This window comes from Pseudonaja textilis, chromosome 9 (assembly GCF_049901715.1).
Source record: "Pseudonaja textilis isolate UNSWEBS1 chromosome 9, rPseTex1.2, whole genome shotgun sequence".
In the NCBI taxonomy this organism is placed as follows: domain Eukaryota; kingdom Metazoa; phylum Chordata; class Lepidosauria; order Squamata; family Elapidae; genus Pseudonaja; species Pseudonaja textilis.
The window spans coordinates 19,169,544-19,196,187 of NC_141998.1; the positions used below are offsets into that span (position 1 = coordinate 19,169,544).

The 26,644-nt window shown below is 42.9% G+C and overlaps 2 protein-coding genes across 3 annotated transcripts in view; one reads left to right on the top strand and one right to left on the bottom strand.

Annotated features, from left to right (window-relative positions):
• ZBTB44 (zinc finger and BTB domain containing 44) overlaps positions 1–26,644 on the bottom strand; it is a 366,779-nt gene that overhangs the window by 171,256 nt on the left and 168,879 nt on the right. The gene's annotated exons all lie outside the window — the stretch shown is intronic.
• PRDM10 (PR/SET domain 10) overlaps positions 1–26,644 on the top strand; it is a 58,304-nt gene that overhangs the window by 8,856 nt on the left and 22,804 nt on the right. For both annotated transcript variants that reach the window (XM_026709035.2, XM_026709037.2), the window contains exons 2-10: positions 6,244–6,417; positions 8,597–8,761; positions 10,414–10,473; positions 17,505–17,778; positions 19,658–19,899; positions 20,900–21,103; positions 23,256–23,328; positions 23,712–23,829; positions 25,156–25,285. In XM_026709035.2, coding sequence (XP_026564820.1) covers positions 6,325–6,417; positions 8,597–8,761; positions 10,414–10,473; positions 17,505–17,778; positions 19,658–19,899; positions 20,900–21,103; positions 23,256–23,328; positions 23,712–23,829; positions 25,156–25,285 — 1,359 coding nt within the window. In that variant the 5' untranslated portion in view covers positions 6,244–6,324. The remainder of the gene's footprint in view (positions 1–6,243; positions 6,418–8,596; positions 8,762–10,413; positions 10,474–17,504; positions 17,779–19,657; positions 19,900–20,899; positions 21,104–23,255; positions 23,329–23,711; positions 23,830–25,155; positions 25,286–26,644) is intronic.

A 26,644-nucleotide genomic window follows, 5' to 3' on the forward strand; every position in this document is an offset into this window, starting at 1 on the left:
CATATACTTCTACTAATTATCTACCAACCACCATGCTTTATTGTGGCACTCTTTTCTTCCTCTTTGCGTATGGTTAATTGCATTATAAAGCCTGTGGCATAGCCTGATGGTCCTTGACTTACAGCTATGCATTTTGTGACCCTCCAAAGTTACAATGGTGCTTAAAAGCGATGTACAACCAGTTCTTGCGCTTATGACCATTACAGCCAGGGGTGGGATTCAAATTTTTTAACAACTGGTTCTGTGGGAATGGCCATGTGACTGGGTGGGTGTGGCTTCTTTTTTTGGCAGCAACCCTCCCTCATTTTGGGGTCCTCAGAGAAACCTGGCGGGGCGTTTTGTTTCCAGAAGGCTTCCCTGAGGCCCAGGAAGGCAAAAAATGCAGTGCACTCCATTTTTTGCCTTCCTGGGCCTCAGGGAAGCCTCCTGGGCAAAGCAGTAAGACAGCCAGGGGAATCCCAGCACAGCTGATCATAGGAACAGCTGATTGTCGGGAGGGGAAAAAATACCTTAAGGAGTGACTGGGAAGGGAAGAACGCAGTCAGCAATGTTGCGCGTGCATGATAAGGACTGACTGGGAGAGGAGGGGTAAGCGTAGAGAGGGTCGGGGCCAGCCAGGGGCACGATTTGCCGGTTCTCTGAACTGCACAGAATCATAACATCCGGTTCTATAGAATCCCACCCCTGGTTACAGCATCTCCATGGCCATGTGATCAAAATTTGGTCTATAACAACAGTTGGAGCATCCTGAGGTCATGTGATCAGTATTTGCAATCTTCCCAACTGGCTTCCGACAAGGGGCCAATGGGGAAGTCAGATTCGCATAACGACTACATGATTCGCTTAACAATTGCAGTAATTTGCTTAAGCACCATGGCCAAAGAAGTCCTAAAATTGGGTGTGACTCACTTAGCCTTGTTTAGTGATCGAAATTTTGGGCTCTGTGGTGGTTGTAAGTTGAAGAACAACTGTACTGATTACAGGTAGTCCTTGACATACAGCCATAATGGAGCCCAAAATTGATGTTGTTAAGCGAAAAATTTGTTCACTGAATCTTTCCCAATTTACGACTTTCCTTGCCACAGTTGTTAAGTGAATCCCTGCAGTTGTTAGATCAGTAACGTGGTTGTTAAGTGAATCTATTTTCCCCATTGACTTGGCTTGTCAGAAGGTCGCAAAAGGGGACACTGCAACCATCCAAAAAGTGAGCCAGTTGTCCAGCATCCGAACATAAATTGCGCAACTGTGGGGATGCTACAACGGTTGTAAATGTGAAAAATGGTCATAACTCACATTTGGCAGTGCTGTGGTAACTTTGAACAGTCGCTGAATGAACTTGTTGTAAGTCGAGGACGTCCTGTATTACGTGCAGCTGTCAGGGTTCTAAGTAACATACCCATAGCAAACAAAACTGTGAGGCAGGCAAATTCCTCAAAGAATACGTTTATTGAATATGTCATATTGGCACAGGCTGGTGAAAACCGACTCTGATTATTCCCATGGTTTTCACCTAACTACAAGTAAAAGTTCTTCACTTTCTCAAAATAATCAGTCACATGGTCCAATCAGGATACTGTCCAGTTGCCAGGTGACTTGGGTCCTCTCCTTCTGAGCACCTGCAGGAATGCCCTTGGTTTTCAAGAGAAAGTATTTTGCTTTGACCACAAACCCCAACTATCTCTATTCCCCTTTTCCTGTCCCTGTTCTCCAGTGTGTCAGTGCTGAAGTCTCAAAATGGCCTCAGCCAGGGCAGCTTCAGGGCTGACAGCAGTTTTAAGCAACAATCCTGGAGTTCCTTAAACCGATAAGCCTTTAAAGAATGAATGAGAATGCTGAAAAGAGGTGGCCGGCCAGCATGACCCAGCAGGCGGTGAAGTTATAAAACACCAGCAGAGTTTTCAGCCCTTCTGCTGCTATGAGACATCCTCTTGCCAAAAGCTCTCCCATACACAACACCATCATTAAATAAAACGTGGGATGTACCTATTGTTAGCCATTTGTAGAGCTGCCTCTAAACCCAATTATAACCACTCTCACCTGAAAGGCCAAACAATAACCCACAATGCAATCCCAGCTATGAATTCTGCCTATAATAAAATATGCTGTTGCTGCATCTGGCTCCCAGAGAGAAAATATTCTGGCCTCAGCACGATAACATAACATTAAAATACTCATTTGCTATGGGGGGCCCATAATCTTTGTCCCTGTTCTTTGGCACCCGGAGTTTCAATGGACACCCCAACTATTTCGTGATGTGGTTGCTAACCACATGTGGAGCTGGTGCTTTGAATATTGTAAACTTATTAAGAAAAATAAATGGTTCTACTTAATGGGGCAAGTGGAGGTATTCCAAATCATGGTATTTTATTTTATTTTTTTTGCAAAACCGATCAGTCCAGACTTCCGTTGCTTATTCTACCCCAAATGTGTCACTCAGTTTGCTATACAGGTCATCCTTTTGTAGCAACCATAATTGAAACCCACAGCTTGGTTGTTAAGCAAAGCAGTTGCTAAGTGAAACGGCAGCTGTGCTTTTGCTCTCCTTCGCTTTACAGACCTGCAAAGGTCATAAAAGCGAGGATTGGGCATAAAGTTACGTAGGCATGGCATTGCGGTGTTTCGCCTTTGACACGTGTGTCCCAAGTTCAGTTAAAGATGACCAAAGGTCTGGAGACTAACACATGTGAAGAACGGCTGCAGGATTTGGGTCTGGCTAGTCTAAAGAAAAGAAGAATTAGGGGTGACATGATAGCAATATTCCAGTATTTGAGGGGCTGCCACAAAGAAGAGGGGGCTCAAATTATTCTCCAAAGCACCTGAAGGCAGGACAAGAAGCAATGGATGGAAACTGATCAAAGAGAGAAGCAACCTGGAATTAAGGATAAACTTCCAACAATGAAGACACTTAACCTTGCCTTCAGAAATCGCCGGTGCTCCATTACTGGATGTTTTTAAGAAGAGTCACTTGCCTGAGATGATATAGGTTCTCCTACTTGAGCAGGGGGCTGGACTAGAAGACCTCCAAGGTCCCTTCCATCTCTATTCTAAATTCTAAATGCTGGATAAAGCTTCAAGGGCATGACGGCATTGAATTTGGAACAGATGCTTCTCCACACAAGGGAAAGAAAGTGTGCTTTCTCTGGGGTTGTAGAGGGTTGTTTACAGTGCCTTCTGTCAGGTGTGAGATGCGTTCCTCTCCCCAGCGTGGATGTGAAGCATTCACGTTCACCAGCCTGCTTGCCTTTTTAGCCCTTCTTAATGACATAGTATATGTGATGACCCAGAGTGTAACACAAACGTAACAAAATCCAAAACGTAAATAAATGTCCTTTAATACCTCTCACTTGGCCCCACTGTTCAATAATTCCCAGTTGGAGATAAACTTATTAAAAAAAAGTCTTCAAAAGGAAGCAGTACAGTCCGAACTTAATGAGCAGATAGAGGTGAATTAAAAAAAATGAAAACAAACTACAATGAAGGAAATTCCACAAGTAATTACCAACTGCACAGAGATAACAAGGCACAGTCTGTTGGAAGGACCCCAACCAAGATAACTTCAGCCCAAAATAAAACACGCTTTGCTTCTGGCAATGCTGTGTTTTAACCGTCTCTCTTATATACTAGTCTCCCCAGCTGCAACCAATGACGGGGATCATGGCCGCTTCCTCTCTCACAAGCCAAGTTGTTGCCTTCTCCATTCCTCCCTGCATGTCCTAGGATTGAACGGGGATGGGCCTGATTCTTCCTCTGACTGCCCAGCCGGCCTCTGCCCTTCCCCAGCCTCCACAACTTCTGGAGTCACACCTCCACTCCCTGTCGGCTGTTCCTCCCCTCCCTCAGAGTCCGACTCCAACAAGGGCATGACAGTATATTTTCAAGCTGTCTTGCTTTCCTCAGACCCACATGGCTACCTTGAGTTGGTCTTAAGGATCCTGCAGAGAGTCAAGGAATTGACTAATGGCCTCACATCAAACTCACATTGCAGCTTCCATGTGCTTCCTCTGACATAACACCGAGTGACACTAGCATACTGCTGCAGGTATGCTACGTTCAGCCGATGGTAGCTGTCATGCACACTCTAGGATTATGAAAGACGAAAGAAGCACTAACGGTCTTGAAAAGACACTGCATTCCTTGTTTCTGCTGTCTCGGGAGGGAGCAGATATATTCTGATTTTTTTTTTTTTTAGAAAACACAGCAAATGCAGTAGTTCAATGCAGCGTTGATGCTTCAGCATCTTATGAAACAGTTTTATTGCTTATCTGTCCTGATCATCATCGACTTTTTCCTCTCTAAAATCTGCACCAATTTGGCTTCAAAACGCTTCTGTTTTAAGGGACCAAGTGACATAATGAAACAGTATTTGTAAAATTTCTCATCATGTCCTCTTGTGTTTTGCCATTTCTCATGAAAACCTATAATGTCCTTCCCTGATCCTTGGTTGTATAAACAGAGGCATAGAATCAAAACCATCTAAAGTATTAGTGCCACTCTATAAAACCTTACAAAGACCATGCCTGGAATACTGCATCCAGTTTTGGTCAATGCATTGCAAAAAAGATGTTGAGACTTTGGAAAAAGTGCAGAGAAGAGCAACTAAGATGATTAAAGGCCTGGAGATTAAAACGCATAGAGAACCGTTGCAGGAACTCTGTATGGCTCATCTAGTGGAGAGAAGGATCAGGGGTGACATGATAGCGGTCTTCCAATATTTGAGGGGCTGCCACAAAGAAGAGAGGGTCAACTTATTCTCCAAAGCATCTGAGGGCAAAACAAGAAACATTGTTTGGAAATTAATCGAGGAGAGAACCAATCTGGAAATTAGGAGAAATTTCCTAACAGTGGAACAGTTTGCCTTCAGAAGTTGTGAGTGCTTCATCACTGGAGGTTTTTAAGAAGAGACTGGAAAGTCACTTGAAAGGTAGGGTCTCCTACTTGAGCAGGGGGTTGGACTAGAAGATCTCCAAGGTCCCTTCCAGCTCTATTCTGATTGATTACCTATAAGGTACAAATATCTGTACAATGTGATTATACTTGTGTATATAGGATGGGTTCAATTCGTTATAGCTTATATTCACACAAAGTAATATTGTAAACCATTACAGTACCAAGCAGACATTATTATTTAGTGTGATGTTCGAATCTGGTCAATATTGATTTAGATTTCAAATCTTAATTAGTAAAATAACTTGCCAGCAGAAGGAATGAGCCCAGTTACTGTCTTCTATTGATCTTAATAGCATCTATTAAAAAAGATGTCAGAGTGTTTGTAGCGTGACTACTATTGTGAGACAACCCAGGAATACAACATAGGACTTTGTCTTTTAGCTGTGGTTTATATACAAGACTGCTATATAGGTACATATACGTGTTAGGCACATACCAGGCAAGCAATCAGTCTTCATTACTCTGCATGGAGAACTACAATGGAGATAGAACACGAGATGAGAGAGAGATGCCCTCTCGTGGCCACCTTTATATAGACAGCTTCTTAAAGTGGCAATAACCCTGCTGACTCAACCTCAGTCTTAAAATGGCAATACCCTGATCACTCATTCTCATTGCATCAGCGCTTACAGCAGCCTTACAACAGCTGGTCTGCTGTTAAATCTCCAATACCTAAACAAAAATACTTAAACAAAAGTTCTGCATTAATTCAATGAGCTCGATTCGTATTTGTGTCTATGCATGTGACCAAGGTTTTTCCACAAATGAAGGTGAATATTCGTGTCCCAGTGGTGGGGTTCAAATTGTTTTACTACCGGTTCTGTGGGTGTGGCTTGGTGGGCGTGGCAGAGGAAGGATACTGTAAAATCTCCAATCAGAAGTGGTATTTGCCGGTTCTCCAAACTACTCAAAATTTCCACTACCGATTCTCCAGAACTGGTCAGAACCTGCTGAATACCACCTCTGACATGTTCCAGAATAATGTTGCAGGATCCAATCTGGGTCAGTCAACGGGACTAGAAATTTAGCCTTCTGAGTTTTTGGACTTATGCCGGAGCCCATCCTGAGGGAACTTCTCTCGAACGCTTTGTTAGAGTGAAATTCCCTTAGGATGGGCTCCATCACGAGTCCGAAAGCTTGGAAGGGTAAACTTCTGGTTCCAGTGAGTGACCCAGATTGGATCCTGCGGAGATTCTTCCTTATATGTACTCGGTAAGAGGGAACCATCGTAGCTTTGTGTTGAATGCTAAATGTACTGTACTGTGACCATTTTCTGTCATTATTGCTCTGTTGCAGATCATACCGCATTGACTCAAGGTACAACAGACATATGAATCTCTTCAGACAAGCTTAGTTGCACCTCAGAACTACCTCAGAATGGAGTCCCATGGCCAAGATGACATGGATTTGAAAGCGGAAACTGCTCAAGTGTGGTCTGAATCAGTTGAGCAGGACCAGAACACTACTCAGGTGACCAAAAGTGATTATAGAATTCTTTCCTTCTGTGGGAAAAAAAATATCCATTTGGTTCAGTTGCAAGACGGGAGGAAGACACTGGAAACATGGAGGCTGACTGGAAAGAGGGTTTAGTGATGAAGCAGAACTACATGGGTTCTGGGCAGCTGACCACATGGAGTTGAGAGTGGGGGTGGGGTATACCGTTTCTTGGGCTTTGCACTTGAGCTTCCTATTCCTGTGCAAGAACATATATTCTATTGGCTATTGTCGGACTCCCATGGGGCCATGTAGGGGTTATGTAAGGGTCATTGCTGGCTCTATAGGCAAAGTACAAATCCTAGGTGTTTATCTGAGTTAAGTTTGGTTGAAGTTTGGACTGCTCTAGGGCCTCATGCAATGTCTGAAATGCCCTTAGGAGATCGTGCAATGTAGCGATCTCTGTGTCTTCTGCTAAATGGTAGTGGGTTAATCCTATTATGTCCTGAAGAATCCTGTGCTGTTCTTCTTAATCCCATCACCCTGGAGCTGAAGGTCTTTTGTTTTGTAGATAGGCTGGCCCAGTTTTTCTAAATGGGCACAAAACACCTGATTCTTTTTTGGGGGGAGGGCTATTAAGAGTGAGCCTGCTTCCTGCCTCTAAAAAAACATGTTTCTCCAGTTCCCATAGAGAGATATAATATTCTGCCTTTTTAATATTCCTCAAAATATTTCATTCTTCTAGAGGTGTGCGTAGCTTCCCACATGTCTTAACCTGCATAAGTCTATGAATCGGGTTTTTCTGAACTAGTTTAACATGTATTTTAAATTGATTTTTGGGGGGCGGGAAGGGAGTTGGGAGATGGATTTTCATTTCACAGATTTTTTTTCGTAGCTCAACAATTGATTCAAAGCTTCACTCGATGCTGCGAAATTTCCTAATATGCAAATTTCCCCAAGAAAGGGCTTTGATTACTGTAATTGAATCAGGACAACTTTTCAGCTTAGCTAGAAAAGATCAGAAACAGCTGATGACTGCCCCATGTGGCAGTTGCATCCTGACATTTTCTTTGTGAAGAATTTTTGGAGAAAAACCTCGTGCAGCTGTTGGATTTTTCTTTGCAGGAGAAAAGCATGTAAGAGCTTCCCGTTTCAATAAATTAGACCTACCAGAGTGCTGTTGTAGATTTTATGACTTTGACTGATATGCAGTATTTATAAACATTTGAAATTTTTGTATACTTCATATAGTTCTTTGGTCCATTCTTTTTCAAACCATTACAGAACAGGGAACAAATGTATTAAAATATGCCAAGTACCCTCTGTATTTTGGAATCATACATCATTTTTGAAACTAATAAAAAATAAGACAGGTAAATCCAGTTGCGGAGGAAATCAATTGCTTCCACCAAGTATTCTGATTAACTGGGTTTTGGACTGGACCCCTGCTCTGGTTTCTTCAAAGGGAATTCTGTAGGTTGGACTGTCCCATTCAAAGGCATTGGATTATGTTTGCCCTATTTTTCTGTCTATCTTGGATAGACTGTTGTAACAACTATGTCCTGTACACTTTCACATATTATTTATTTGACTTTTTATCCTGCCTGTATTACTTTGTATTATTCCTTCCTCCTCGTATCTTTTCCCATAACAACAACCACGTAAGGTGAGTTGGGCTGAGAGAGAGTGATTGGCCCAAAGTCACCTAACTGCCTTTCATGCTTAAAATGGGACTAGAACTCACCATCTCCTGGTAATTGGTCACCCAGCTGGCTTTTGTGCCTGAGGTGGGACTAGAACTAACAGTCTACTGGTTTCTAGGCCAGCAACTTAACTACTGCACCAAACTGCCTCTTCTCTCTCTCTCTCTCCCTCCTTCCTTCTCTCTCCTTCTCTCTCCTTCCTCCTTCCCTCTTTCTCCTCTCTCCCTCTCTTTCTTCCCCTCCTTCTCCCTCTCTCTCCCCCTCCCTCTCTTCCCCCTCTCCCTTCCCTCCCTCTTCTCTCTCTCTCTCTCTCTCTTTCACCCCCTCCCTCTTCTCTCTCCTTCTGTCTCTCTCCCTCCCTCACTCCTTCTCTGTTCCCCTCTCTCCCCCATACTCTCTCCCTCTCTCTCCTCTCCTTCTTTGTCTCTCCTCTCTCTCCCTCTCTCCCTGTCTCTGTCTCTCTATCTCTCTCTCTTCTTACAAATGTTTTCTTCCTTTCCAAACCCTTCCAGGTCCACTTTGTCCCTGACAATGGAACAGTGGCGCAGATTGTGTACAGTGATGACCAAGATCGCCCTTCCCAGCAAGTGGTCTATGCAGCTGATGGCACCTCTTACACCTCTGTAGACACTTCAGAGCATACGTTAGTTTACATCCATCCTGTGGAAGCCACTCAGGCAAGTAATCTCCCCCTCCACCTGTGTTTCTGCTTATTCGTGCCTGCTGAGAGAAATAATGTCATTTTAGGATGAGGGCCAGCTACCTACACAGCTTTCTGAATCCTAAGGGCTCTTAGCTGTGCGTAATCCTTCCTCTGTTGACTCCAAATAACAGCAAAGAGGTTGTAAACAAAAACCTCCAGTGGCTATGGAATAGGCAGCTTATCCATTTTGCTTTGGTGAAACTGTAGGAAAAAATAATTTTAGCCATCACTGCACTACAGCAGACAAAGGTTCTTAACATGCTGTTTTCTGAGTCATTAGTGGTGCTTCAAATTGGGACAACTCATTAGTTCACCAAAGCATGGTTGTTTCTAATTGTGTTAGCTTACATTCGGTAAATTTTAAATCTATTGATTTAAATTGATTTAAAATTGTGGCTTTTAGATGTCCTTTTGTCTTGGATTGCTATGTATCCTCTAGGCAAGCTTCGTGTGCGATGGGGGTCATATTCTTAATGATACAGATTTATGGAGAGAACAGGAAGAAGCTAGCTATCGTAAACCGAGTAGTTGGATTGGCTGGCTTAATACTGATTAAAATCCAACATCCATGTTTAATTGTTTATGGAATTGACCAAAGGACACATTGAATTACTTATTTAACTCAACGTTCTGCATTGAAGGGTAGTTCAGATGAGTTTGTAAGTCAGCATTTTCTGAATGTAGTAGTGTCTGCTCTGTGCTTTCCCGGATTTCTGCTGCAAATTCTTTCTAAGTGAGGCCAGGTCTTTCATTCCAAGTGGCTGTTTCACCACCAACCTATGCCCTCTCTTCCCCTATTTACATAGGATATAAGACAGCCGTGTTAGGGTTTTCAGTTGACTCCTATGAACTGGGAAATGCATTACTGTAGGACAGGGATCTCCAAACTTGGTAATTTTTAAGACTTGTGGATTTCAACTCCCAGAATTCCCAAAGGCTGGCTGGGGAATTCTGGGAGTTGAAGTCCACACAAGTCTTAAATTTGCCAAGTTTGGAAAGCCCTGCTATAGAACATACCAATGGGTTTGTACAATAATGGAATGGTTGACAAACTGACTTTCAGAGAAAGCTATCATAATACGCTTTTAGAGAATGCCCTTGTATGAAAAGACTGTACAAATCTAACAACTTTTACCACTTAAAAAAAAATTGAATCCATTATGTGCTATTCATGAAACATCAGTTTGTGTGGAATGGCTTATTTTTTCAAACCAATTCATTTTGGCAACATAACGTCATTTTATATTCCGGTGCTAAATCACCATGCAGGTGTTTCTTTTCAAATTTTGAAGTGATTGCTTTCAGTCTTAAATGTCAAATATTCATAGCTAGGCTTTGAAAGATACGTTAGTACTTTCTAGATGAAAGCTGTTGTCTTAACGTTATCTCACGCTTTTGAAAACTCAGTTGTGGTTTAGATGCTGAAACAAAATGTATTTTCATATAAATGTATAGAATATTAGCAGTTTACTATAGTGGCAAATTTATTTGGCATTATCAAAAAATAGAAATAAATTAGGCATTAATCTGATATCAGTCCCTCAGCAGTGATATTTTTTTTTAACAAACTTCCAATAACCAAAGAATATTGAAATTATTTTAATCCTTTTTAACTTATTTTTTAAGACTCTTTTTACAGACCCGTCTCAAGTCACGTATGTTCAGCAAGATGCAGAGACACAGCAGGTAAGGCTTCTTAACCATTTCCTCGATTTATAAATGCATCCATATTCTTGATTTATAAATATCTCCTTTTTTTTGGAGACAGATCTTGCTAATAAACACACACACACTCACACACACCTCTTTTCCAGTACTTCCTCAGGCTGAATTCATCTATTTTTATTAGATGTGTCAGGGAAAAACAACAAAAACACAATTCATTTTGAAAATGAATGAGGTCTGGCTGGAGATATCCTGGACAGGATTCTCGCAATTTAGTTTGATAGGTGGTTCCAGCTGATAATGCTGCCAGCCCTTTTGTTCTAAGCCCACCATTTCTTATTGTGCCACAAGGAGTCTTGGAGCAGTGGTTCGAATGCAGTATTGCAGGCAAATTCTGCCCACAACCAGGAGTTCAATCCTGACCAGCTCAAGGTTGACTCACTTTCCCATCCTTCCGAGGTCAGTAAAATGAAGACCCAGATTGTTAAACCTCCCAGAGGGTGCTGTAAAGAGCTATGGGACGGTATATAAGGGTAAATGCTATGGTTATAAAGTGGAATTTATACAGCTCACTCGGTGGTTCTGTGTGCACACACAGATTCAAGACCAGGGAAAGGAAAAACTGATACACAACATACATACACCATGTTTCCTTGTTACACAGAAGATTGTACCGGTTCTCCTTGTGGTCACTATTGGTAGAAGGGATGAGAAGAATTCCAGAAATCATGTTTGGTGTACTTTTCCAACTGTGTTTTTTCTCAGTCATAAATAGTATATTCAGCTTTTTGTTTATTTATTGAAATGTATGTATAGCTACTCTTAAATATTAAAGGAACGAAGGCAAAGCACATTCAGAAACAAGAAACCAGAAGCCCTAACGGTGCTGGACTCCAAGGCCTTTCACGTTTGAAATAGCAAATATGTCCCTTATAGTGCTAGCTTCCAGCCATAGTGCCCAATATACAGCTAGTCCTTGACTTACATCAGTTCGTTTAGTGATCATTCAAAGTTATTTACAGACCCTTCACATCCTGGACATAAACTGTTTCAACTCCTACCGTCAATACAACACTATAGAGCACTGTACACCAGAACAACTAGACACAAGGACAGTTTTTCCCCGAATGCCATCGCTGTGTTAAACAAATAATTCCCTCAACACTGCCTAGCTATTTACTGCATTACTATTACTATTAATCTTCTCATTGTTCCTATCGCCCATCCCTTCCCACTTGTGACTGTATGATTGTAACTTTGTCGCTTGCATCCTTATGCTCTATATTGACTGTTTCCTAATATGATTTGATTGCTTGTTGTACCCTATGACAATTATTAAGTGTTGAACCTTATGATTCTTGGCTCTTGATGAATGTATCTTTTCTTTTATGTACACTTGCACTAGGTCAAATTCCTTGTGTGCCCAATCATACTTGGCCAATAAAGAATTCTATTCTATTCTATTCTATTCTATTCTATTCTATTCTATTCTATTCTATTCCATTCCATTCCATTCCATTCCATATTTTCTATTCTATTCTATTCTATTCTATTCTATTCTATTCTATTCTATTCTATTCTATTCTATTCTATTCCATTCCATTCCATTCCATTCCATATTTTCTATTCTATTCTATTCTATTCTATTCTATTCTATTCTATTCTATTCTATTCTATTCTATTCTATTCTATAGACTGTTTCCTCATATGATTTGATTGCTTATTGTACCCTATGACTATTATTAAGTGTTGTACCTGATGATTCTTGACTCTTGATGAATGTATTTTTTCCTTTTATGTACACTGAGAGCATTTGCACCAAGACAAATTCCTTGTGTGTCCAGTCACACTTGGCCAATAAAGAATTCATTCATTCATTCATTCATTCATGTAAGTTACAATGGTGCAGACAAAAATGGTACTTGCGACCGTTTTCACACTTAACGACTGTTGCCACATTCTCATGGTCACATGATCAAAATTCAGTTGCTTGGCAACTGACTCATATTTATGACGGTTGCAATGTCCCAGGGTCTTCTAATAGATCTTTTGACAAACAAAGTCCAACAGAGAAGCCAGATTCACCTAACAAATGTGAGCAACATAAATTTTCACCTAACAAAATTTAGTAACATACATTTTGGGCTCAAAACTTGTATTGTTCTCCAGGTTGCTAAGCTTCCTCTTCCAGTGCATCTTACTGCTGGCTGAGCTATATATTGTTTGCCTTTGTCTTGCCACATCTGAGATACACATTGTTATTCATGCAGGCATGGGCTACTGTGCAATTTCCTTAACAGCAAGGTCAAGTAATTAGTCCTTGAGATTCAATTCCTAGGGGGAAAGATCTGCTAGGGTTTATCCATCCTGGTTACCTTCCCAGAGGGTTGGAAAAAAGTACGGTATGTTGGATTTGGCAGCGGGGCCATTTTTTAATGCTAGCTTCATCTTGGGTTGACCTCTCTGTTAAAACTAATTTGGTTGAGAGCAAAAAAATTATCCGTTGCTCAATTTTGCAAGTCGTTATGGTTAGCAGCAATGTTTGCTTTTTTTCGCCCACAATTGAAAGTCTCCAAATAGAAATAAGAAGGGAAATTATGCTTTTGAAGTTGTTGAGTATTTTTGCAAGGTGAAACATCTTGCAAAATTGGGCATCTTTTCTTGTTCCTTCAGCCAGCTGTACTGGACTTAAGCACACATCTAGAATAAGTTTAAAAATTCCTTGATATGTGTCATTTTACAAAACTTATCAGAAAATACTTGCTGAGTCCTTTGCCAAAGTCTTTGCTTTGCGCTCTTAAAAGTTTCACACAATACTGACTTCAGCCTGATCCGTTATCTTTTAAAAGTCCTTTCGCAAAAAAACGTAAAATGTATAACATTCTTTACCATAAGGCTTTTAGCGATTATGAGGTTGCTTTTTGTTGTTAAGGTTCAGAAATTAATTTACTTGTTTCTTAAGTGCATCGAGTTCTTTTTTTTTTTTTTTTTGGCTACGTGGAAGGAGAAAATTATGGGCAGGATTGTTGTAAGGTACATTTTAATGTCAAACTAATAACAGCTGGAATGGAGGAACTGAGTGGCTTCCTTTTAAAGATTAAATAAATATGAGATGCACCAAGTGGCTAAAACCCTTTCTGACTTAATGCATTCTTTTTGCAGCTCATCTTATTACTACCATGCTAAATACTTTCTCAATAATAAATCCTCTTCATGGGGCTAAATACAAGGAGGTCTTGTATACTGAAGTCCTTACTGTATTCTCAGTGTGGGTAATTAGCCTAAAGCCATTGTTGAGATTCTGGATCTCTCTGGAGCAGTGGTCGCCAACTGGTGGACCATGGACCACTGATGGTCCACGAGAAAATTTTGGTGGTCCGCAGAGAATTTTTCCCCCCCAAGCAATTAATCCAGGCTGTGTGGGAACACAAGGCGCGCCACCCACATGGCCTGCCCACCCGCTGGCCCCCACCCTTCGGCCGAGCGCAAACCTTACCTTGAGTACAGCCATGCAAGCTGGAACTGGAAGGTAAGACCAATGGCAGGGGAGGGAAATCCACCCCGGGGTGGATTGCTGACATTGGTAGGAAAGTCGGTCCCATATTCCAGAGCTGCAGGAGTCACAGGACTGGCCCTTTGGTCACCCCAGAGCAGCTGCTCCTCCAGTCCATGACAGGCCGGTGCACCCGGGTGAAGGAGCAGCTGCTCCGGGACAACCAAAGGGCCAGTCTTGTGACTCCTGCAGCTCTGGAATATGGGACCGGCCCATGGTGGGGTTGGAAATCTTTGCCATAGCGGGTGGCATGTGTGTAATGTGTAAATTTGTGGGTGGTGCAATGTGCTAAACACAGCACCGCCCTCGCCGGGCAGGATTATTGGTCCGCGGGATTTAAAATTATGAGTCCCTGAGGTCCAAAAGGTTGGTGACCCCTGCTCTGGAGGGTACTGAGAATGGAGAGGGTTGCAGTATTGTACATGCTAGAAGCAGTAATAGTGAATTCTGACATATGTCGGTAGCTCTTGACTTATAACTCTTCCCTTAGTGGCCCTTCGAGGTTAAAACGAAGGCACTGAAAAAAGCGACTCATAGCCGTTTTTCACATTTACGACCATCGTAGCCTCCCCATGGTCGCGGGAGCCAAATTCAGACGCATGGGAGCTGACTCATGTCTATGACAGTTGCAGCCTCCCAAGCTCCAGTGATCCCCTTTTGTGACCTTCTGATGGGCAACGCCCATGAGAAAAACCAGATTCGCTCAACAACTGTGTTACTAATTGAATAACCACAGCAATTTCACTTAACAACAATAGCAAGAAAGGTCGTAAAATGGGGCAAAAAAAATTCACCTAGGCCTATGTTTTTACCTAGCAACAAAAATGTCGGGCTTAGAATTTGATCGTAAGTCAAGGACTACCTGTATTTGTCCTAAGTGCTCTGTGGTAAAGCCTTATTTGCTGTAGTTACTGTGCAGACCAGAATGGATGTTAGAATAGAATAAGAATGGAATGGAATGGAATGGAATGGAATGGAATGGAATAGAATAGAATAGAATAGAATAGAATAGAATAGAATAGAATAGAATAGAATAGAATAGAATAGAATAGAATAGAAATTAGAACAAAACAGGACAGGACAGAACAGAAGAGAATAGAATTCTTTATTGTCCAAGGGTGATTGGGCACACAAGGAATTTGTCTTGGTGCAAATGCTCTAAGTGTACATAAAAGAAAAGTTACATTTGTCAAGAGTCAAGAATCATCAGGTGCAACACTTAATGATAGTCATAGGGTACAAGAAGCAATCAAATCATACTAGGAAACAGTCAATATAAATCGTTAGGATACAAGCGACAAAGTTACAGTCATACAGTCACAAGTGGGAGGGGATGGGTGATAAGGAGTGATGAGAAGGTTAATAGTAATAGTAATGCAGACTTTGTAAAAAGTTGGACAGTGTTGAGAGAAATATTTCTTTAGCAGAGTGATGGCATCCTGGAAAAAACTGTCCTTGTGTCTAGTTTTTTCCAGAGATGTTTGCAACTACAATTTCTATCATTCTGGACAAGGGGCCGTGTTCAGTGTGAAATAAGCGGAAGCAACTTGCCAACTCCTGGTGTGCAGGAAGGAGTTCAGCACCACAATGTTGACAAGCCTGTCTAAGGAGCGGCCTTAGAGTCCATAAGGATGGCATGAATCAGTCAAGCCTGCGTAGTAAATGAACTTTCTTTTAAAGAAGTAAACAACTACCTGTAGGTACAGATATTCCTCAATTTATAGTCACAATTTTTATTTTATTTATTTTTGTTTCTTTGTCAAACATGTACAAGATAACAAGTTTAAGTATGAACATAAACAAGAGCAAAGGAAGTAAATACAGATAAATGGGGGACAGTAAGACAGGGACGATAGACACGCTGGTGCACTTGTGCACGCCCCCTTTAAGGACCTCTGAAGAATGGGGTGAGGTCCACAGTAGACAGTTTGAGGTTGAAACTGTGAGGGGTTGAGGCTGTAACAACAGAGTGGGATAGGGCGTTCCAGGCACTGACCACTCTGTTGCTGAAGTCGTATTTTCTGCAATTGAGTTTGGAGAGGTTTACCTTGAGTTTGTATCAGTTGTTTGCCATGTATTAATCTGATTGAAGCTGAAGAAGTCGTTGACAGGCAAGATGTTGTAGCAGACAATTTTGTGTATATGCTTAGATTGCCGTGCTTTCAAGTCTGGAATTCTTGCTCCTGTCCTGCCAAACTAATTACTTCAATTTGGCTTGATTGGACTTAAAGTTACAGTTTGTGTTGACCATGTTTTGGACTTAATTCTCTGCAGTCAAAGGCTATTCCTGGGAGAGTTTTTCTCCAGCCAGAAGGTAACCTGGACATTGGGGGCAAGTTGGAGATAATAAAGAGACTCTTATTGATTTTCTGACTGTGCTGCCTTTGTGCCACGCCCTGGGTCATCACAGTTCGGATGTCACTGAACGAACTGTTGTAAGTCAAGGACTAGCTGTCGTTGACTTTAGCAGTTGGACTATGGACACTTTCCCCCTTTTGATTTGGTTTTCATCAAAATGGGGAGGCTGCTTCTCTTGGTCGCACAAGCTGAGCAGAACAATTTTGCCGAGAAGGCCAGGCAGATAGAAACGAAGAAGGAGTAGCACACTTCGGTTAGCTCCTGATCTGGATGTCCATGGAGATTCTCAGTCATACAGGTCGTGGTGGTCCCAAAGGTGCTTTTTTCTAGAGACAACTGGACTTCCTAGTTTTTCTTGGAAGACCTTTCGCTTCTCATCCAAGAAGGTTCTTCAGCACTTGATCTGGATGCAAGCAGGAGTAGACAATCTCTGGAAAAGATTTTGAGACTCTAGGAAGAATGCAGGTAAGAGCAACCAAGATGATTAGGGGACTGGAGGCCAAAACACACGACGAACGGTTGCAGGAACTGGGCATGGCTAGTCTAGTGAAGAGAAGGACCAGGGGAGACAGGATAGCAGGGTTCCTATATTTGAGGGACTGGCACAGAGAGGAGGAAGGGGTCAAGCTATTTTCTAAACTGAAGGCCAGACAAGGAATAATGGATGGAAACTGAACAAGGAGAGATTCAACCTGGAAATAAGGAAAAACTTTCTGACAGTGAGAACTATCAACCTATGGAACAGAAGTTGCCCTCGGAAGTTGTGGGAGCTTCATCCCTGGAAGCTTTCAAGAAGAGACTGGACTGCCATCTGTCAGAAATGGTGTAAGGTCTTCTGCCCGGGGTTGGACTGGATGACCTACAAGGTCCCTTCCAACTCTGTTAATCTGTTAAAAATGAGGTCCACATTCCCGCAGCAGTAATTTGTTAGGGGATGCATTTTATGCTACAGGTGGCTGTAGGAATATTAGAGCCAATACTAGGTTGGGCCACTTATTCTTTCTTTCTGACACTTCTTTCCCTCTTGTTTTCTGGTTCTCTGTTACCCATGTTAGGGATTAGAAGAAAAGAATGCGAATCTTGCACTGTTTTTCCTAGCCGGCTGTTTCTGATATTGTTTCGCCCCCTCCGTGTTTTCTAGGTGTCAATACCAGTTCACAGCCAAGCGTTGCCTCCTATGGAGGCTGTGGATGATCCAGATTCTCTTGAAACATTGCACAACCCAATGGGTAGCATGGAAGCAAAAGATCAAAATGAGGAGGAGAGGGAGGAAGAGGAAGAGGAGGAGGACGAAGATGAGGAAGACGAAGATGAAGATGAGGAGGACGAAGATGAAGACGAGGAAGAAGGGGAAGACACTGACATGGAGGAATGGGATCCAGATCCACCTCGTCCCTTTGACCCAAATGACCTGTGTAAGTCAAAACCTTGTAATCTTCCAGAACTTATGAAACCTTTAAAGGTAAAGGTTCCCTTCTCACATCAGTGCTAGTCATTTCCAGCTCTAGGGGGCGCTGGTCATCTCCGTTACAAAGCCGAAGAGCCAGCGCTGTCCAAAGACGTCTCCGTGCCCATGTGGCCGGTAGGACTAAATGCCGGAGGCGCATGGAATGCTCTTACCTTTGCAGCAAAGTGGTCCCTATTTTTCTAGTTGCAATTTTTTTAACATACTTTCAAACTGCTTGGTTGGCAGAAGCTGGGACAAGTAACGGGAGCTCACTCCGTTACACAGCGCAAGGGATTTGAACCACTGAACTGCCAGCCTTTCTGATTGACAAGCTCAGCCACTGAGCCACCGTGTCCCTTTGAAACCTTTGGTGACATACAAATTCAATACATCATTTTGATTTTCTTTATCCTTAAATTAAAGGTTGCTGTATTAAGGGGAACTACCATGTGCAGGTACATAAGTATATGGAAGGCAGAGAGCAAAAAAAACACTTCCATTTATTCTCTCTTGAGTTACTGACCATATATTTATTTATTCACCAAATTGATATGCCACTCATCTCACAGTTAGAATTGGTGATATCCTAGAGCAAGGAACTCTTGAAAACAATGAATTCCCTTTGGAACAAGGAACTTGTAGCTAGTTAAGGACTTGAAAGTCATTGCCTCCCACCCTTGGGTTCGGAGTTTCTAGGTTCATTAGAAAGGGGCTGTTAGAATCTGACTCAGAAGGAGAGGTGGAACAGCCAACAGGGAGTGGGAGTGTGGCTCCAGAGGTTGTAGAGGAAACTGGGGAAGGGCACAGGTTGGCTGGGCATTCAGAGGAAGACCCAGGCCCACACCCTCTTCATCCTAGGGCACGCAGGGAGGAGCGGAAAAGGGAGAAACGTGAATGGCGTGGTCTATGGGGGAGGAAAGGGTCCTGATCCCCTTCATGGGCTGCAGCTGTGAGGACTGTTTAAAAGGACAAACTGCTTATGGGCCAGTGCTGGAGACAAAGTGTAAAAATATTTTTTTTCTTTCAATTCATATCTGAGTTCTGGCGTCCTTCCCAGTGTGTGTATTTTGATATCTGTGGACATCTTCAGCCCTTATCCTGCCTTGTCTCCTTAATTGCTTCAGTGTGATTTGTTTTGGGTTTTTTTTTCTATTTATAATTTATCTGTATTTTGAGTCTGAACGGAAGTTCTTCCTAGTTCTTCCTTTTCCGCAACTGTTTGTGGGGGAGTTTTTTCTCCAGTCAATGATAATTGGACCTTTGAAGCTAAGTTGAAGGAGTTAAAAGGACTTTACTGGTTTTTGTGACGTTGTTGCTTTTGTATCCCACCCTGGGTCATCACAGGGGCTGCCACAAAGAACAGAGGTCACACCCTATTCTCCAAAGCACCTGAGGGCAGGCCAAGGAGCAACAGGGTAGAAACTAATCAAGGAGAGAACCAACCTAAAACTGAGGAGAAATTTCCTGACAGTTAGAATAATTAATCAGTGAAAGAATTTAGCTCTAGAAGTTGTGAATGCTCCCCAACACTGGAAGTTTTTAAGAAGAGTTTGGACAACCATTTGTCTGAAATGATATAGGGCAGGGGTGTCCAACCTTGGCAACTTTAAGACTTGTGGACTTCAGCTCCCAGAATTCCTCAGCCATCAAAGCTGGCTGAGGAATTCTGGGAGCTGAAGTCCACAAGTCTTAAAGTTGCCAAGGTTGGACACCCCTGATATAGGGTTTCTTGCTTGAATAGGGGGCTGGACTAGAAGACCTCCAAGGTCCCTTCCAATTCTGTTATTAAAATCGTTCTTTTCTCACCTGCGGGCTGACATCGTGTCTCTGCCGTCTGTGTCTTTCAGGGTGCGAGGAATGCAACAACGCACACCCCTCGGTTTGTCCAAAGCACGGGCCCTTGCACCCCATCCCTAACCGACCCGTTCTGACCAGAGCCAGAGCCAGCCTCCCCTTGGTGCTTTACATAGACCGGTTCTTGGGAGGGGTCTTCTCCAAGCGACGGATCCCTAAGCGCACGCAATTCGGTCCTGTGGAAGGACCCCTGGTCAGGTTGTCAGAGCTGAAGGACTGCTATATTCACCTGAAGGTAAATCCCTTACCTTCCATTTTCCTTCGTATTGTCTTGTCAGAAATGAGTTTTTGTCTGAAAGGGATTCCGTGGGCTCAGAAATCATGGATAGACAATCAGATGTGAGAAAGCTAATGCAGATGTAAGACAGACGTATTTATAGAATGTCACAGACATTTTTGCATTCTGGACCCAAGAAGCACGTTTTAATGAAACATTCCCTAATTGTCAAAAGCAACAAAACATGTGTTGTGGGCATGTCTCTTTCCTTCCTTCCTTCCTTCCTTCCTTCCTTCCTTCCTTCCTTCTTTTCCTTCCTTCTTCATGTTCTATGCCTTGGAGACAGTTGGCTTCTCCCAATTTCACAAGGATGCTTGAAGTCTCCCATTTCTCCCTATTCCTTCCTTCCTTCCTTCCTTCCTTCCTTTTCCTTCCTTCCTTCCTTCCTTCCTTCCTTCCTTCCTTCCTTCCTTCCTTCCTTCCTTCCTTCCTTCCTTCCTTCCTTCCTTCCTTCTTCTTCTCTCTCTCTCTCTCTCTCTCTTTCTGTCTCTGTCTCACTCTCTCTGTCTCTCTCTCTCTCTCTTTCTCTCCTTTTCTCATGTGAATTCAGGTTGATTTTGTAATTCCCATCTTTAAAGCAAGCTTTTATTTCTGGAGAAAACCAGGAACCAAGTCTCTATCACACCTTCCCACAGACCATACTGGTCTCAAGGAATTCTTTGTATATCTTCCGCCCTACTACTTGATTTGTAAACATCGCTTGCCAAGACATCGCTGCTGATATACGTACTCTGTAACAACTTAGCTATTTTTTGTGTTGATCAATTAGCAGACTAAAAAAAAATATCCTCCCATCTGCTGCTATTCATCACCTTCAAGGCTTCTCTCCTCTATTAATCCTGTTTTCCCCATTTTCAAATGGCATGATTAAAAACGTTCTTTGTCACGGAAGATAACAGTGAACAGGCAGCTGCTTGGAAGGTTACATGTGTGTTTTTCTTTTTCCTTTTTGCTAAAGGTGTCCCTTGACAAAAGTGACAGGAAGGACCGGGATCTACAGGAGGATCTTTGGTTTGAGTTGTCCAGCGAAGCTCTTTGCAACTGGATGATGTTTGTGCGCCCTGCTCAGAATCACCTGGAACAAAATCTAGTCGCCTATCAATACGGTCATCATATTTACTACACTACAATTAAAAATGTTGAGCCTAAACAAGAACTCAAGGTACGAGGTGACTATCTTAACAGAACTTCTTTTACACAAATCTGGTTGGTATTCCCCCCCTCCCCGCTCCGCCCCCCAAAAATATGGAAAAATATTACTAATTCCATTCTCTGCATCTCACATTGTTCCTTGTAACTTTTGTTTGTAGCAGTGTTTTTCGGAATGTGTAGCTTTGGAAAATACTGCTTGATAGTAAGGATATTCCTCAACCAATGACTACAATTCATCATCATCATCTTCTTTTTAACGACCCCATAATATCTTGCGGGGTGGAGTCTGGGCAACTGAATGGAGCTAGCAGAGTGTTTTAAAGGCCGGATGCTCTTCCAGTCGCCAATGCTGAGGTTTTTTTGGGGGGAGGGTTCCCAGCAGATATATTCCTAGAGAAATATCTGCCTCTTCCTAGGATCGAACTCACAGCCTCCTGATTGTGGAGTGAGAGCTCCACCTCTGGGCCACCGCACCACTCCAAACCAATGGCTACAATTGAGAGCAGAATTTCCATTTAGACTAAACCAAGTGGTTGTTAAGTAACTCATGCCCAATTTTATGGCAGGTTCTTTTTGCAATGGTTGTTAAGTGAATCACTGCAGTTACTAAGCGAAACACATGCTCCTGATTAAAACTCCAAGGTGGAATGCATACTCAAGCTTGGTTTATTTTGTTGGTTTTTTTTTTTTTTAAATTCCCTCTTTACCTTCTGTTGGCTGGCTGTTTGTCCTACCTGACCCCAAATATGGGATTGTTTTCCCTCGGTCTTGTCTGGGTTAATAATTAGTTAATAAGATATCATTCATCCCAGTCAGTGTACCTCTGAGGTTTACAGCTTGGCTTGTGTAGGCGATGATATGGTATCGCAAGCAGGAAAAATCAGTCATCGCCGAGTTATTTTTATCTTTCATTAGAAGCAAATCAAATGGAATTTAGAGAGAACAGTTGGGGGGGGAAAGCTGTAAGCTTAACATTAAAACAACAACAAAAAAAACCCTGGAGGCATTCACAAGGCAAGTGCCACCATCTGGCTCTTCCTGTTCCCTAAAGAGAGGGCTGCCTTTTCTGCCCTATTTCAAAGAGCAGAGAGAGAAATGCAAATTCCAACGTGAAAAAGCAGGATCTGTGATCCAGAGTCAGCCCCTGTCAAAGCCACCCTGAACAAAACAGCACTCTCTCCATTTCCCGTTACACGGGTGATATTTTAAAAAGTGTGCCCTGTGAGTTGTTGTGGCAGTCAGTAAAAGAGGATTTTGTATACTTAAGCGTAAGATTTTGTGACTTAAGCGTAGTACACAAAATTATCTGCTACAATGTCCTGCCAGTCAATGACTACTTCAGCTTCAACCGCAACAATACAAGAGTGCACAACAGATACAAACTCAATGTAAACCGCTCCAAACTCGATTGCAGAAAGTACGACTTCAGCAACAGAGTGGTTAGTGCCTGGAATGCACTATCTGACTCTGTTGTTACATCCTCAAACCCCCACTCCTTTAACCTCAAACTATCCACTATTGACCTCACCCCATTCCTAAGAGGCCTGTAAGGGGCGTGCATAAGTGCACCATCGTGCCTCCCATCGCTGTCCTATTGTCCCCATTTAATTGGACCTATTTTCTGTATTCTTACTCATGTTTATACTTATACCTATTGTTTTGTAAGTGATTGACAAATAAAATAAATAAAATAAACTTAAAACTTTCAGCCAAGCCATTTATACTATCTCTCGGTCACCCAAAATGGGAAATACGATTTAAAAAAACCAAAAACCTTCTACGAATCATAATCTTACAGATTAACTTGCATAAAAGCCCTCGCATAACACGGGCAGAAATTCACGCTTGCTTACGAAGATGCAATACTTGAATCTATTTCTCCCACACACACACACACACCCCCCTTTCATCAAAGCATAAAAGCACATATGAAATAATCACATGCTAGAAGTTGTGGATTAGTTTGGCTCAGTGAACAGAAAGAGTGGAAGGGTTGAGCTGAGGAAGCCTGGAGCTGAATCATGGTTTGACCCAAAATTGATTCTGTGACCCTGGGCTCCCTCTCCAGCCTGCAATTTGTGGAGGATGGGCACGAATTCTATTTAGCTTTTTTTAAAAAAAATCCTCCTGTGAATCTCCTCTCAATGTATTATCGTTTTTAGGTTTGGTATGCTGCCTCCTACGCAGAATTTGTCAATCAGAAAATCCATGATGTATCGGAGGAGGAGAGGAAAGGTATCCACATCTTACATTTTAAGTAAAAATTTGGAGCTGCAAGATATTTCTTCTCTTGATAGCAGTTGTCTCTTATGCGCTTGGCCTTTTGCAAAGGAAGTGCTGTAGCTTTGTCTAACTTCAAAGGCAGCCTTTCTGCTCAATCCACTGAGACAGCTCATTGGTTAGGAGGAGGAATAAAGGAATCACAAACTATTGTGTAAATCTTTATCCGCTTTTTCTTGGGTCCACTGTCTAACTTATCACTCTATTTCTCCTTCTGAGGCTGCTTTTTATTAGAAGATAAAATATAACCTGTACGCTGAAATTGTGGGTTTCTCTAGTCATTCCAATAGGGGGGTTACTAGATATTTACTACTGATTGGTTTATCTTGAAAACACAGTTCTCCGAGAACAAGAGAAAAACTGGCCGTGTTATGAGTGCAATCGACGGTTCATGAGCTCCGAACAGCTCCAGCAACATCTCAACTCCCATGATGAAAAGCTGGACTTCTTCAGCAGGTATTTCAAGGGTTCTGTCAGTCATCCAATTGAACTGTTCCACAGAAATTTCTGTCCATGAGAAACAAGAAGTTTCCCAACAAAGAGGGTTATAGTAGTTATGCTCAGGTGCATGCATTCCTCTTTCCTTAAGAAGGGAGTCCTTCAGCGCCATTTAGGAGATAGGACAGCATTTCTGCATTTCATAGGCTTGGAGGACCAAGGTGGCAGCTGCCCATTCAGGATCCATTAGCCGTTAGCTCCAAGCCCTCCTTAGATTCTCCCCACCTTTCCACCCTCCACAAAAGCTGAGAATCCACCTGTCTAGGAGATTCTTTAAAAAAGATGCATGGACAGCCCAAGAGAAGGTAGATGGGCAGCCACCAAAGACGGATGGGTATCTCAAGACAAATCATACATGGAATTAAGACTCTGATAAAAGAACAAGATGCTGGCTGACCCTTCCTATATCATCATTCCTGTTCCTTCCACCAGAGCAGGGGTTGGCAACCTTAAACACTCAAGGAGCCACAAAAGAGCCACTCAAAGAAGCCCCCCATTCAATTCAGGAGCGACCGGAAGTCCAATTCCCCCACCATAGAGTCTCTTCCTAGTGTGGCATCCTTTTTTTCTCTGCCAACCAGAAGTCCGCTGCCGCCACCATAGAGTCTCCTCCTAGTGCAGCATTCTTTTTCCTCTACCTGCCCTAACCAAAAGCCCAATCAATTGTGGAGCTGATCAGTGACAGAGAGCCACAGCAGAGGGATGAAAGAGCCACATGCAGCTCCAGAGCCACAGGTTGCTGACCCTTACATCAGAGGATATAGTCTCTCCTTGGTTTTCATTTTTAACTGTTTATAGCTTAGGCTATAAAAAACTGTAGGCTAAAGACAGGGAGCCTACAGTTCTCTAGATGTGGTTAGACAACAAGAGTTGCCCAACCTTTCTTGTTTTTACTGACCAGCAGGGGGGAGGACAGTGGATGGTTCTTTGTGGGCATGCCTGCTTGTGCAGCTCCATTTCCACGAGTGACGGGAAGCACGTGCACTGCTCCATTTGCACATGTGGCAGGCAAGAGCGCACACCGCTCCTGCGAATGGATCGCATGCTTCCACACTAACCAACTGCTTTGGGTGGTCCAGTTCGGAACAGCTCCCAGTAGCTGGGGCGCCGGAGTTGGAAACCCCTGGACTACCCTGTTTATCATCCCTAAACTTGCTGACTGATGGTAAGTGGGAGTCCAACCATGGAGAGCCGCAGTCCCTGCTCCTTTTCTTAAGCTGATGTGCCCAAAGAATGACAAGGGGCATCACAATCCTCTAACCCAGAAATCTGTATGTTTTGTAGAGCAAGAGGCAGAGGTCGTGGACGAGGGAAGCGAAGGTTTGGTCCAGGAAGGCGACCTGGCCGTCCTCCAAAATTCATGCGCTTGGAAGTGACCAACGAAAATGGGGGGAAGTCTGCAGAAGAGAGCCAGGTATTCTTGGAGGGAGCGGGTGAATCGAGTTTTGCGAAAAGGAGGAACTTGAGTTTGCTTGGTGGATCCAAGTGTTGAAGCCAAGTGTCTTCAGCAACTGGAACAGCTGCTCAGCACCATTTGTATCATCTACATTTTGGTGGCATTAAAAAAAAACACCTAAGATCAGTGTTCAAAGTAATGCACCCATTGAGAAAGCAGAACTCTGATTCCTCAAAGAGCAACTTTATTGGATACATCATATGGGCACAACTGGTGAAAACTGGCTATGAAAGTTCCCATGGTTTTCACCTAATTAAAGGAGAAAGTTTTCCTCCCTCCCCCCCCAAAGTCATCAGTCACATGGTCCAGTTGAGGTGCTGGCCAATTACTTTGGTTACTTTGCTCTTCCTCTCCTAGCCACTCGTTGGAATGACCTTGGTTCCCACAGGAAAACTTCTAATTTTGACTACAACGCCCCAGCTAACTATTTCCCTCCCCCTCCCATCTAATGGCACCTGTGAAGCCTCAAAGATGGCCCCAGCCAGGTTCCTTCGGGATTGACACCTATTTTGCAGTTTTTAAAAACAAATAGAACTTTCTCATCTCTCTCTACCAAAATAAGAAAGAAGAAGAGAAGAATGATTTCTTCCCAATGTCTATGGCTTTCTCATTCGATGTGTCTTACAATGTTTAAGAAAAAACCATAATAAATGAAATGTGGTTTATGGAGAAAAAAAGCTGCCTCTTCTAGATTGTAGGGCATCAGGCTAGTGGGCAATCTGTCTGGCATAATGGCTGGCTAGTTAGTGGCCTCTGTCAGCAATGAGCAGTAACCTTGAAGCTGGACAGAAGGCCAGAACACGGAACTGGATTTTCTGACTGCCAGTCTCAAGAAGATCACAGGAAATTAGCTCATATCATGATTGTCAACTACTTTTTTTTTTTTTTGCCGAGGGTGAGGGGTCCTTCTCCTATTTTTCCTTCCAGAGAACAAAGCAACTGTCATGCCCCTGTCAGAGTCTGAATCCGAGGAGGAAGACAAACAGCTGATAGGGAGGGGGAGTGTGGCTCCGTTGGCTGTGGAGGAGGCTGGGGAAGGGCAAAGTCTGGTTGGGCAGAGCAGGGGAGAGATAGAACAAGGGACTGGGAGTTCAGAGGAAGACCCAAGCCCACCCCCTCTTCATCCTAGGGCACGCAGGGAGGAACGGAGAAGAGAGCAACATGGGTTGCATGGCTTATGGGGGAGGAAAGGGCCCTGATTCCCTCCATTAGCCACACCTGGGGTGAAAGTTTATAAGAACTGAAGGCTGACGGTTGCATGTGCTGGGAGCAAACGTGACTTTATCCTGTGTTGTCTTTGCTTATCTGTGTTCCTGG